Source organism: Capra hircus, chromosome 7 (genome assembly GCF_001704415.2).
Source record: "Capra hircus breed San Clemente chromosome 7, ASM170441v1, whole genome shotgun sequence".
NCBI classification, from domain to species: Eukaryota; Metazoa; Chordata; class Mammalia; order Artiodactyla; family Bovidae; genus Capra; species Capra hircus.
The window spans coordinates 48,351,712-48,364,622 of record NC_030814.1 but is presented as its reverse complement, the minus strand read 5'-3'; the positions used below and the strand labels follow the sequence as shown (position 1 = coordinate 48,364,622).

Here is a 12,911-nt window from a genome sequence, read left to right as displayed (position 1 = left end):
CTAGAGGTTATTATACCAAGTGAAGTAAGTCAGAAAGACAAATATCACGTATCACTTACATGTGGAATCTAAAATATGGCACAAATCAACCTATCTGCGAAACAGACTCACAGACATAAAGAACAGACTTGTGGTTACCAAATGGAGGGAGAGGGACAGACTGGGAGTCTGGGGTTGGTAGACGTAAACTATCACATACAGACTGGATAACAACAAGGTCCCACTGTAGAGCGCAGGGAAATATAGTCAACATCCTGGGATAAACCATAATGGAAAAGAGTATTAAAAAGTATGTGTGCTGCTGCTAAGTCACTTCAGTCGTGTCCAACTCTGTGCGACCCCACAGACGGCAGCCCACCAGGCTCCCTCATTCCTGGGATTCTCCAGGCAAGAACACTGGAGTGGGTTGCCATTTCCTTCTCCAATGCATGAAGGTGAAAAGTGAAAGTGAAGTCGCTCAGTCGTGTCCGACCCTTTAGCGACCCCATGGACTGCAGCCTAGGCTCCTCCATCCATGGGATTTTCCAGGCAAGAGTACTGGAGTGAAGTATACATGTGAGTAAGTGAGTCACTTTGCTGTACATTAGAAATTAACACACTGTAAATCAACTATGCTTCAATTTTGAAAAAAGTAAAAATCTCCATTACTCGGTGTAAATAAAAAATGAGTTTCTTCTTTGTTTTTTCGTGATCAGATCAGACATCTTTTATGAGAAGAACACTAGCTGCTGTTACAGATAGATCCTCAGGACTCAATGGCTTACTGCAACAAAAATTCCTCTTACAATGCTCTCCTTTTAGCAGTGATAGAGGAACCCAGCCTCCTCCCATTGTCTGACTGCCGTCTTCCAGAGATCATCCTCCTGTGCATTCAGCCAGCAAACGGGAGAGTTCATAGCTCTGAGTAGGGGAGATGTTTCTACAGCCGAGGTCTAGGAATGGCAGTTTACTTTTTTGCCAAGTGAACCCCTGGCTACGTTCCCTAGAGGAAAAAGAAACGGAGTTTGGTAAGCACCTCTGAGTTTTTGCCAAAATCTAATTGCTCATAATTCTGATTTACTTAAGGCCAATCAAGACTTACTTTATACTTTGTTTGCTTTTACTTTTCAAAAGCCACTTATCCACAGCCAGCTAGTAAGCAAACATTTAGAATGTTCTCAAAAAGGCAGGAATACACAGTTGCACAGTCAAGATTACATATGTATATATACATAGACAGATATAGTTGAATTCGGAGAGAAAAAACACTGCTTCACATTACCAGATTGGCTAAAAATCTCTTACATGCTCAACAGTAACCTTCCCTCCACCATCACAAAAAACCCTACCAGAAGGGTGTCAGAATATTTGGAAGTATCCCTACATTGCTTCACATCTGATACTACTAGAATTAAATTGTCTAAGTGCTTCTAGATTAATTTTAAATCTTGAAAAAAAAAGGCAAGATAAAGTTCTCTAGAGGAAAACAACAAAAATTCTTGAGCTGAAACGGGGTAAAAAGAGGTATATTCATTCTATAAGTAGATACTTTTGAGATAAAAGTGACATGGGAATTGGCTTCTAGAAAAATGGGCTTGTAGATCAATTTTTCCTGATTCCTTTTAAAACAACTTACATAATACTAAGATGACATTTTAAAGCTAGCATGTATCCACAACCACATGGCAGGCTCTCTGTTGAGTGCCTTCTGTGTATCATCTTATTTCAACCCCACAAGTAATCTTTGACATAAGTACTAAAAGGGCCTAGGTCTTTTAGACTAGATAAAGATCAGAATCAAAACAAAAACATATCTAAAGCAAAAACATATCTTTATATATAACTTGTTTCTAACTCCCACTGACCTCAACTTCAGCTACCAAGGATAAAGAAAACAGAAATAAACCTATGACAACATTTGGAAAATTGACCTGTTTTAATTTTTTAAAACAAAAATACAACACAACATCAATTTTTCTTTTTTTGCCATCTACAATTCAATTATTTCCAAATATTCTAAGACCAAACAGAATCCCCGGCCCAGAGCAGGGAATTAAAATGAGACGCTGAAGTCACACAAAGGTGAATGCTGAAGATCGACATTCCAGCCGTAGACCACAAGTCTTCCATTTAAACACACTCTTAATTCTTTTCCTTTCACAGTTTGTTGAAGTGTTTTACAGAAGTTCTTTAAAATAATTTCATCTCAAATACCAGGTTTCTTCAATGATACACAGCTCCATGAAATCTGTGTCTCCATCTGATTGACAGGAATGAAAAGTAATTTTTGTCTTTTTGGTAGCATGAAGAAATTAAACTATCAGCCAGATTCCTTTAGTAATAAATCAGGAGAGATAAGATCTGGGTTGTGCTGGGTGCTGTTTCTACTTGTCTTTCAAGAGTGTGACTTTAGAAGCATTAAATCACACTCTTGCCACTACAATGATTAGTACTAGTAATCTTTTTTAGATGATAAAAAGGAAAATATCCAATGGACATAAAAATGGTCAAAAATTGTTTGCTTGTTTTTCTTACTGCAGGTCACTTCCCACCCCCCACCCGCCAAAAGAAGATACAAAATGAACATATAGTTGGGATGGTAACTCCGCTGGACATTTCAATTCACCCAGTTGCTTGTTCCCCACACAGATGAGGGGAAGAGGCATTAAGTTTTATTAGTAATGTTATAGCAGTAACCAGATGTGTTAACGGCAGCTTATTTCAGGTCCATCAATCCTTTGAGAACACATAGAGGAAATCATGGCTGTTGTTCTCCAACTGCCCACATCTGAATACATTCCACTACCATGGGAACTACAAAGGAAGGAAAAATATATTTATTCCGGGATTCATTTACTAGGATTTTTAAGCGCCCTCTCTTCTGTAGAGCCCCAGAGTGGTGATGAGTGCTAGGGGCTGCTGTGTTTCCCAGCATGTGCTCCCATCCTCTGAGGGTCCTGAGAAGGATAGTGGATTGGTCCTGGAGCCCTCATGAAAGGAGGGGGTGGTCCCATGGGGTGGAACATGTGTGGCCCAAAACCTACAGATGAGAGAAAACAAATCTGTTAGGTGTGCTATTCTCTTGACAACCTTTCAAACTATGAATCTTTCTAAGGTCTAAACCAGCTACACATAAATCAAACTGACATGGTGCTTCAGAAAATGCTGGCTCACAAGACTCACTCAGGAATGTCTACCTGCATGACTTCTTTGGTTTTAGAAACCTTTCCCCTCAGGACGGCTAAAAACAACTCCATAGGTCTCAAGGTATTGCTAGTATGTCACCTGAGTCTTCGCTATCTCTCAAACATGCCAATCCTACCAGATAGGATTTGATCAGAATTTGGGAGGTGAGGGAGACATCAGGCAAGACCCTGTCATCATTAATCTCAATGCTTTATACTAGAATGAAGGTTGTTCAGAAACCAGGACTTACTCCAGCGAGTATGGGAACTCTGCCCAGGCGAACCAGTTACTTGTGATTTACTTACACAGTTCACGCTGGCACTGACAGTGCTATACACAGTGCTGATCCCTGAACTGTTTACTACTTGTCACGAACAAGATAAAGAGCTGGAGTCAAATTGTAACTTCACTGCATGATTAAGCACACTGTTTAGATCATCTAACGATTTTTTTGTTAACATGACTTCCTTAGGAGCTTCCCTGGTGGTTTAGTGGCTAAGACTCCACACTCCCAATGCAGGGGGCCCAGGTTCCATCTTTGGTCAGGGAACTAGATCCCGCATGCCACAACTAAGAGTTCCATGCCACAGCTAAAGATCCTGCAAGCCACAAGTAAAGATCCCTCATACTGCAACAGAAACCTAAGATTCTGCATGTGGCAACTAAGACCTGGTGCAGCCAAATAAATAAATAAAAAGATTAAGGAAAAAAAAAAAAGACTTCCTTAATGAATTTATATTCTGGTACAAAATCCATATCTTGCTGCAAGCAGATGACACACAGCCTACCCTTTAAGCAATGATGTTCTAGGGCATCAGTTAGGATATAGAACAAACTGATGATGTTAAGTTGCTTTACAACTGAAGTTCAAGTTTAAACTTAAGTTTGTCCAACTCTTTGTTATGCTATGGACTGTACCCTGCCAGCCTCTTCTGTCCATGGGATTTCCCAGGCAACAATACTGGAGTGGGTTGCCATTTCCTCCTCCAGGGGATTTTCCTGACCTAGGGATCCTCTTTATGTCTCTTGCATTGGCAGGCGGGTTCTTTATCACTAGTGCTACCTGGGAAGTCTTAAACTGATAATAGATTGTTATAATCACAGTAACTCCCATTCTGATGATACATATACTTAGATCTTTAGAAAGCTGGTGACTTCCTTCTTAGCAAGCCAGTAAAAAATGAAAATATTCGGAATGACAACAATCAGGTTTACTTGCAGACTTCTATGGAGCAGACCCGAAGGCTTAGATACGTTAGACATGACGGTACAGGGTCTGGACAGAATTCAGGAGGAGTTCCCTGAGTTAAGCCTAACCCATTTCCCTACTTCCTAAGAAGTTACCTGGGGGTGGGGGCGGGGCAATACCAGGTGGGGGTGGCAGGGCAATGTTCACCACGGCCGGAGGACCACTTGGGGGCAGGTTGAAGTAGTTGGCGGAGGCTTCTTCTTCTGCGGCAGGAGGAGGAGGAAGAGCTAGAGAAGAGAAGACAGCTAGTTAGAGCAGAAGACCACGGTGCAGCAGTGTTTCCACTCCCCTGAAATCCTGAGGGGTCCTGCTGGAGAACACAGCTGCTGCGAGCAGAGGCCGGTCTCCTCCAACATTCCAGACGGTCAGGGCAGTATGAGAATCTGCAGGTGGCCAGCTACTGGGTAGGCAGAGTCTGCACTCACCTCCTGGGAGCCCTGGAACGGGCTCGAGCTTGATTCCGGAGTCTGTGGTTCCGTCCTTCTCCTTTTCTTTCCCTCTGGCTGCCTGGGACCTGGGAGACACAGACAGCCACGCTATCAGCACTTGGTTCCACCTTCTCTCGCACCTCTGTTTCTCACCTTTCCTGGTCCAACAGGGCTCCTTCATTCCTGCCTCCTCTTTAGCACTCACTTTTTCCTCATAAATGCCACAGGGCACAGTGGATAGGAGCAAAGATTTTGAAGACAGAAAGACTTGGTTTCAAATTTGCTAGAATAGCTTTAGGGGACGCAGGAGGCAGCAACACTGTTGAGCCTAGTGTTCAGGAAGCACTCTAAGAGGCCTGCTGCTGCTCTGAGAGGTCTCCCTGGTTCCAAGCCAAAAACTTGTTCCACTTTTGAACGTTCAGAGCATTTTACCTGGCTCTCTCTTATGCAATAAACACTTTCAGGCTTAAATTAGCTGTACTTCTTTACTAAACAATTGGCCTTTAGGGACAGAATCCAGGTCTATTTAATTCATGTGTAAACTCGCATGCCCTAGTATTATCCTTGGACTATAATATCTGGTCACAAAACACATGAACCTTCAAAGCATCAGATTACTACATGAAAACCTTGAATAAATTTCCAAAGTAATATCTTCCTGATATCCACAGGAACGAGCATCAGACATAATGAAAAATTCTTTTTAAATGTCCTACTGATTTAAGGCTGTTCACCAAAAGCTTACTAGCCCCCAGATAATGAAAATGTTTCTTGAAAATCTCAATAATGCTTTTTCTTTTTTGGTGTGGCACGCAGCATATAGGATCTTAGTTCCCTGACCAGGGATTGAACCCACACCACCTGCAGTGAAAGCACAGAGTCTTAACCACTGGCCGGCCAGGGAAGTCCCAATGCTATTTTAATATAGTCTCATGCTCACCTTCCCCATTTCACGTTGAGCCTGCGGCCATTGACAATCAACTTATTAAAAGACTTCTCGGCAGCCACTTCTGCAGCCTGTCTTGTAGCAAACTGGATGAAAGCACACTGCTGTCTTTGCACAACAGTGATGGTCCGGATCTCTCCAAACTGGTAGAAGTGATTCCTGAAGGGAAACAGGTAGAGAAAAATGAGAGCTGACAACACAGACATTCCCAGGAGGTTGAATATGGATTATTAACTCTTTCACTGATTCACCACGAGGCCAGTGGCCTGTAGGTGGTCTCCTCTATGCCTACTGTGGTTGCCCCTACCGTGGGCACTGTGTACTGAGGAAGGGAAAGAAAAAAAATGAGTAAAGGCTATCAAACATCTCAGGGTTTTTCCTACGGAGGAAAGGGGGCTCCAGTAGGTTCCCTAAGGATGTTAAATCCTAGATATGAGGTTAGCAAAGTATTGTGCCCAGGGCTGATGAGCCAAGAATGTTTAAATAAAAAATGTTTTAAGGTTGCAAAAAAGAAGAAGAGAAAGAGGAGGTGGAAGAAAGTCTGCCATCCCTGGGGAACTGTCTAGCTTACTTAGGTTTAATGTAGATAGGCTAACAAGGGCAGGTTCTACACCTGGAAGAGTTTCTTCTCCACACTCTTTGCAAGAAGTAATTTCCACCACTATCTGCCCAGATGTCTTATGTAACCAAGCAAAATATAAGAATAACACAAAATTACCAAGTACCAACCTCTTTAAAAAAAATCAACAAGTTAAACCATCTCTTTTTTTTTTTTTTAATAACTGCAAATCTTTCTCCTATGTAATTAATCACTCCTGGTTGTGTGCCATCTTTAGAAATTCTAACGGTTATTAGGTCAAATAGAATCTCATGTAATTATTATCCTAAGCAAGCATGGAATAAGCACTGTTGAAGACTATTATCTGTCATCATAAAGAACTTTATAAAAATTCCAGTCAGCATGATACTATACAGTAACTAAAAAAAAATGTACTTGGTACAGAATTATCATGTTTTCTCAAGTTTTTGCCAAAAAATATTATTCCAGGGCAGGTGAAAGTACAGATAGTTCATAAAATTATATTCACAAACCTTAGATCGGTCTCAGTAATGGTATCCCCCAGACCACCAACATACAGTGTGGTGATAGTCTTGTCCTCTGGTGGGTCTAGACGTGGCATTGTTGAAGCCCGCTTCAAGAGTTTATCTGCCACAGGGTCATTGATTCCATAATATCGGTCTTTAATGTTCTGATCAGCAAGGGGGTCATCCGGATCTGTTGGTTTTTCATGTCTATGGTTCAAGAAAGAACAATGCATAAAGATGAAACAAAGGAAAAAATTTTACACGTACCAAACAACAGCAGCTATATAAAGACCCCTGAAATGTTTTTTGAACCAGATACCACAGCCATACCAAAACATAATTATTAAAACAGAGCTAATATCAAGGAACAATATCAAGGAACTTACTGTATCACACAAGGACGTGCTAGCCAACTAAAAGTCACTTAAATGGCCACAGGATGGAGGTTTCCTTATAAACAAATGCTTTTTGGCCTTCTCTGGTGGTACAGTGGATGGGAGTCTGCCTGCCAATGTAGGGGACACAGGTTCAATCCCCGGTCAGGCAAGACTTCACATGCCGTGTAGCAACTAAGCTGGTGCACCACAAATACTGGAGCTCACATGCTCTAGGGCCCTTGAGCCACAGTGAATGGGCCTGTGTGCCGCAACTACTGCAGCCCAAATACCTAGAGCCTGTGCTCCGCAACGAAAAGCCAGTGCACCATAACAAAGAGTAGCTCCCACTCACTCCAAGTAAAGTTCACACACAGCAACGAAGACCCAGAGCAAGCAACAAACAAATAAATGTGAAAGAAATGCTTCTCGCACAATTCACTTCAAAACCAAAGGTAACCACAACATGGTTACCCCTCTCTAGGGCAACAGTTCTTAATGTATCTGAGGTCTTGCATTCCAATCCAGAGTCTGATTAATCTATGGACCCAACCCCAGAAACAGGGAGAGCTAATTTTTTGTCAGGGGTGGGGTTTACCAACTCCAAGGTAAAAACTCCTAATCCAGATGCCTGGCAGTCTTGACTCAAACATACTCACATTTTAGAAGTCTGGCTTTAATCTGATTTCAACTATACACTGAGATCCAAGCCAGTCGCACCATGAAAGCCAAGACTGACAGCGTAGGTAGGAACCTGAGGTCAACACTGCTATTTTACGGCAGAGCAATTTAGTCTCCCAGGGCTTGGTTATAGGTAAAAGTTCCATTATAAGTAAAAACAACAATTCAATCAATCTCTGCTCCTAAGATGTAAGATACATGACACTAGCTGTATAAACTTTAACATTTTGAAGCATAAATAATTTAGTCTAGCACCTCCCCTTTCATAGATAACGAGTCATCTGAAAGCAAACACTGAAAAACCACTTCAGCTCTTGCCTGTATGGACACTCCTCTCCTCTCTTACATTCTCCTTTCACCCAGAAGGAGCAAATGTGCGGTCGATTCCTTTTGTAGTAGGGTGTGGTCCGGGCCAGTTTGAGCAGCATGTCACTGGTGGATGTGGCTTTCCCCAACATGCCAACTGGCCGCGTTCCATCAGAGTTGGAAATCTACAGAGGAATGACACATTCCGAAGGTAAATTACCCAGACTATGTCAATCCCGTAAGATTCTTCCATCAAACATAAAACTATATCAAGCAAGTGGCAACACACCTCTCTCTCCATATTCTGTGTGTAGTACTCTTTGTTGACGTCGGACTTTGGCATGTCATCCTTAAAAGACAATCCTGCATCACGAACCTGGATGGGCAAACCTAGAACAAAGGAAAGGAAGAAAAAACTCAAGATAACATTTAAAACCATATCCAAACTGAGTATGTAGACAGAATAATATAACATCATTCTTCCTTTCTCTACTTTATTTGGTAATAGAAGCTTTATTTTAATTTAGAATCTGTAGCACTGTTAAGCTAATACTACTACAGAGCATTCTAAGAAATTATCCAAATTCCTAAGGTTCCATGAAATGAATGTTTAAATATTTTATTTTAGATGGACAAGCTCTTACTGTAGTCAGATTTGACCTGCAATTAATAACGCATCTAGCTTTTACTATATCATGATTTAAAACAAATGTGTGTATTATTTTTAGCCCTGTCCCACAGATCCTCTGAATAGTCATAGTCATGTAAGGATCACTGTACTGCAGAACTAGAACACTCCCTTAACAAACATACAAATAATATTAAACAGTATGTGACGAGGATTCTGATTAGCAGAGTTAATTTTCTGAACTTAATATAAATAAACTTAAATTTTCCTTTTTCATTTTATTGTATAGTAGAAACTTGCTGAAAGGATGTTTTTCTGAAAAACAGAAAGTCACCTGCAGTTAAAAAGTCACTCCCAAAAGCAGTTACTCTGAAACAGTAGCAATACAGTGTATCAGTCCTAACAACACAGTTGATACAAAAACCCAAAGCAAATTAGCCTGAACTTTGGTAGGGATTGTGGAAAAAATGTTCTGGATCTAGACAGGAGTCCAAGGCAAAGAAATTACCTGTCACAGCAACAATGCTTCTAACTTACCTTGGCTACCAAGGTATACAGAAGGCCTTAAACCTCCCTTCTGTATAATAAAGTATTTAGTATAGTTGGGTTGATTAATTACCAACCTTTCTTAAAATCACTATTGTTGTTCAGAACTCTAGAATAACCTACTATGGTTCTTTCCTACTTGGGAAAAGCAGAGCACCACAGACATTTCAAAGTGGGTCAGAACCAGAGAGGGTGAGAAGAGGGAGACAGGAAGACTGCTCTGCTGTTTAGAGCACTGGCACACTTTCAGAACTATGGGACAAGTCAAACATACCATATTCTAGGTCTAAGAGGCAGGTCTGACAGACATTCTTCAATTTACTGCAGGTCTGGCACACTTCAGTCTTCTTGAAACGCATGCGGACCCCAGGGCACCAGCGAAACACTGTGAATGGCCTGGCACAGATCTGGAACACAAGATAAAGCCACAGAGTGTTAACAGTCCAGATCTGGACAATTAATCCAGGAAATTTAGTAACATAAGGGGATTCAAAGAAAGGATCCCCAAATCTAGGGTTTAGAGGAGATCTTAGCAATCATCTAGGCTAAACAGGATCTGATGTTTCAATCCTTCACAACAGTCTTCTTCAGCAGTTTAAATACTCAAAAATCAGAGTCCTCCCACTCTAGAGGTCACCAGCATTAACAATGTAATTCTTAATCTTTTATGAGGTGAGTAGGGAGTGTCCTATGCTTCTTTAAAAATCTTATATCTATGACCTTCCCCCTCAGCTTAAAAATGTTCATAGGCATAATCACAGAACATTTGGTATATGCAATCCCAGGGGGTTCAAAGACCAACCACAGACATCAAGTTAAGAATCCTTGCATTAAATGGCTCATTTTCTTACCCCTACCCTAAGCAGTTAACAGCCAAAGAGTACATAAATGATACATGAATGCACAGTGTCACACTCACTTTTATAAAGAACTTCAAACCTCAGGGAGTTGAAGAAAAAAGGAAAAGAAAAAGGAAAAAACTAAATCATTACTCTTTAACACACTTACTTTGCATTCCTTCCCATACTTTTCTTTGGTCTGAAATAGAAAAAATAGAGGAGTTACAGACACAGGGGAAAAAAGCTGATGCCTGCTCCTTCTCTACATCAGTTAAGTTGAGTTGAGTTCAGTTCAGTTGCTCAGTCGTGTCCAACTCTTTGCGACCCCATGAATCGCAGCACGCCAGGCCTCCCTGTCCATCACCAATTCCCCTACTTCACTCAAACTCACGTCCATTGAGTCGGTGATGCCATCCAGCCATCACATCCTCTGTCGTCCTCTTTTTCTCCTGCCCCCAATCCCTCCCAGCATCAGAGTCTTTTCCACATAGGATCCAAGAAAAGTATCTGGAAATCCCTGGCATCTTAAGGGGTAGGATAGGGAAATGGGACCCTACCCTTTTTGGGGAGGAGGGCAAGGAAGGGGCTGGGATATAATCTAATCACATACAAACTATGACCTCTTAAGAATTTTATGGATCTAACATGGAGTAAGTATGTACCTTTCCACAACCACAATTCTTAAGATTCACCTCTGGCTCCCAAGTTTTCTCCCAAGAACAATTTCCTAATGGTTTCCACAGTCCCTAAAGCACAGAGGATGCAGCCAGGGTCGGTCCATTTTCCATAGTCAGAGGTAACTACTATAGACTTATCCTGTGATGGTCCTCTGTATATAGTAAATCGGTATCTCTGAGATTGATCACAACACAGCCCCAATTATTAAATATAAACTGCTGCTAATTCTACTCTTTTTATAAGGAGAGAAAGTACCTTACACTAAACGCATTATAAGGTGTGGAGGCCAAAAGGTACTTGAGTTCAGTCCTGGTTCTCCTCCTAATTTGCTGAGGTCCCTGGAGTCAGAATATCTGAACTTAAATGCCAGCTCCACACCTTACTTGCTGTATTGAAAAGAAATAAACTTTCTTTGCCTCTGGCTAACAGACCTGCTGCTGCTGCTGCCGCCAAGTCGCATCAGTCGTGTCCGACTCTGTGTGACCCCATAGACGGCAGCCCACCAGGCTCCCCTGTCCCTGGGAGTCTCCAGGCAAGAATACTGGAGTGGGTTGCCATTTCCTTCTCCAATGCGTGAAAGTGAAGTCGCTCAGTCGTGTCCGACTCTAGCGACCCCATGGACTGCAGCCCACCAGGCTCCTCCATTCATGGGATTCTCCAGGCAAGAGTACTGGAGTGGGGTGCCATTGCCTTCTCCGATTAACTATTATTATGACTCCTAGATCACAGACTGTCGCCGAGTTCCAAAGTGAGAGAACATGACAGTCCTTTGCAAATTCTTCCTACACTTCGGGTTAGTAAAGAAGCATCATTACTTCTTCGTGGCTAAGAGAAATACATGACCGACAGTGTGCGAGTACCAAAACATTGACAGAATACATACAGTAGGTCCCGTTTTACACTCAATCACTCACCATTCGGATATATGGGTTTTCTCCAAGACACGTCTGGCACAGAATAGGGAAGTCCTGGTGAAAATGGGAAAGCTGGTTGAACGCCAAGCTCCAAAGGCCTTGCCGTCTCAGCCACTGTCGTGCGGCGCGGGGGAGGGGGCGAGGAGCGAGGCTGGGGAACAGGGGGAACCCGTGGTCCAGCACGGGCCGGGTCGCGGGAGTGGGCGCTGTATGCACTTCCGGGAGGCGGCGGGAGTAAAGACCCGCTCGAAAAGAGTGGAGGGAGTAGGCACAGAAAGGGAGCTGGTCCCAGACCCTGGCTAAACCCCCTCCATCCAAGCCCGCAGGAGGGCCGCCCTCCAGCCTTCAGCCGTAGCTGAGTTAGGCCGCGGTGCTGGCTTCTTCTTGGAATTCCCTCGGCCGCACCGCAGCCACGTCCCTGCCCGCCCGCTGGAGGCCTGACTTCGCTGCCTCTTTCTGTTCTCCTCCGGCAGGCTCACTCACCGCATCCTCCCAATTCTGCCTGTTGTAGGTGTTGGAACCTAGAGAGGTCGCCATCTTGAGAGCGTCTGGAGGCAGCCGCAGCTTCCGAGTTGGGAGAGGACCGCCACAATCCCGTCAGGCCCCGCGGCTGCCTCTCGGCACGTCGACGTCTTATTTACGCGTCTTGCGCGCCCTTGAGGGCGGCACCTTGTGTAATGGCATCGCTCGCTTGGAATCTCTTAACTATTGGCCTCTAGTTACTTCCTTCCAGTGGTGACAGCCAGGAATGAAGAGTCACAAGTTCAACTGGTTTATTAAAAATTGAGTGAAAGAATAAAGGAACTAGAATGAACGAGTGCCTGGAATTAAAACAGCGTCGACCCCAATGAGCGCTTATTATGCCAAAAAGTGGGGGGAACGTCTCGCGGTGACTATCTCATTTAATTCCCACAGTAAGCCCGCTATAGGGTTGCCAGATGTAGCAAAAACATAGAACGTCTAGTAAAATTTGAATTTCAGATAAACAACGAGTTATTTTAGTATAAATTTGTTCCAAACATGCTTACACTAAGTAATGACTCGTTTTTCTGAAAGTGAAATTTAGGAGGA

At 42.8% G+C, this 12,911-nt stretch overlaps 1 protein-coding gene across 2 annotated transcripts; it reads right to left on the bottom strand.

The window, feature by feature from the left end:
- RBM22 (RNA binding motif protein 22) lies at nt 649–12,487 on the bottom strand. 2 transcript variants are annotated; one of them, XM_005683176.3, is made up of 11 exons: nt 12,324–12,487; nt 11,841–11,894; nt 10,418–10,447; nt 9,684–9,816; nt 8,525–8,625; nt 8,248–8,420; nt 6,881–7,081; nt 5,783–5,947; nt 4,840–4,928; nt 4,510–4,641; nt 649–3,019 (listed from the first exon to the last, which is right to left on the bottom strand). In XM_005683176.3, the coding sequence occupies exons 1-11, from the start codon at nt 12,375–12,377 to the stop codon at nt 2,889–2,891; spliced, it is 1,263 nt and encodes a 420-aa protein (XP_005683233.1). In that variant the 5' UTR covers nt 12,378–12,487; the 3' UTR covers nt 649–2,888. The 2 variants fall into 2 exon arrangements, with proteins under 2 accessions (XP_005683233.1, XP_005683234.1); XM_005683177.3 differs by having other exon boundaries at nt 4,534–4,641; nt 12,324–12,447.

Excerpts from the sequence above, each read along its gene's own strand:
- RBM22 (XM_005683176.3), bottom strand. The coding sequence starts at position 12,377 with ATGGCGACCTCTCTAGGTTCCAACACCTACAACAGGCAGAATTGGGAG. Across the intron at positions 8,626-9,683 it reads CCTCTTAGACCTAGAATATG|GTTTGCCCATCCAGGTTCGT; the intron begins GTATGTTTGACT and ends CCTTTGTTCTAG. Across the intron at positions 3,020-4,509 it reads TGCCCCGCCCCCACCCCCAG|GTTTTGGGCCACACATGTTC; the intron begins GTAACTTCTTAG and ends TCTCATCTGTAG.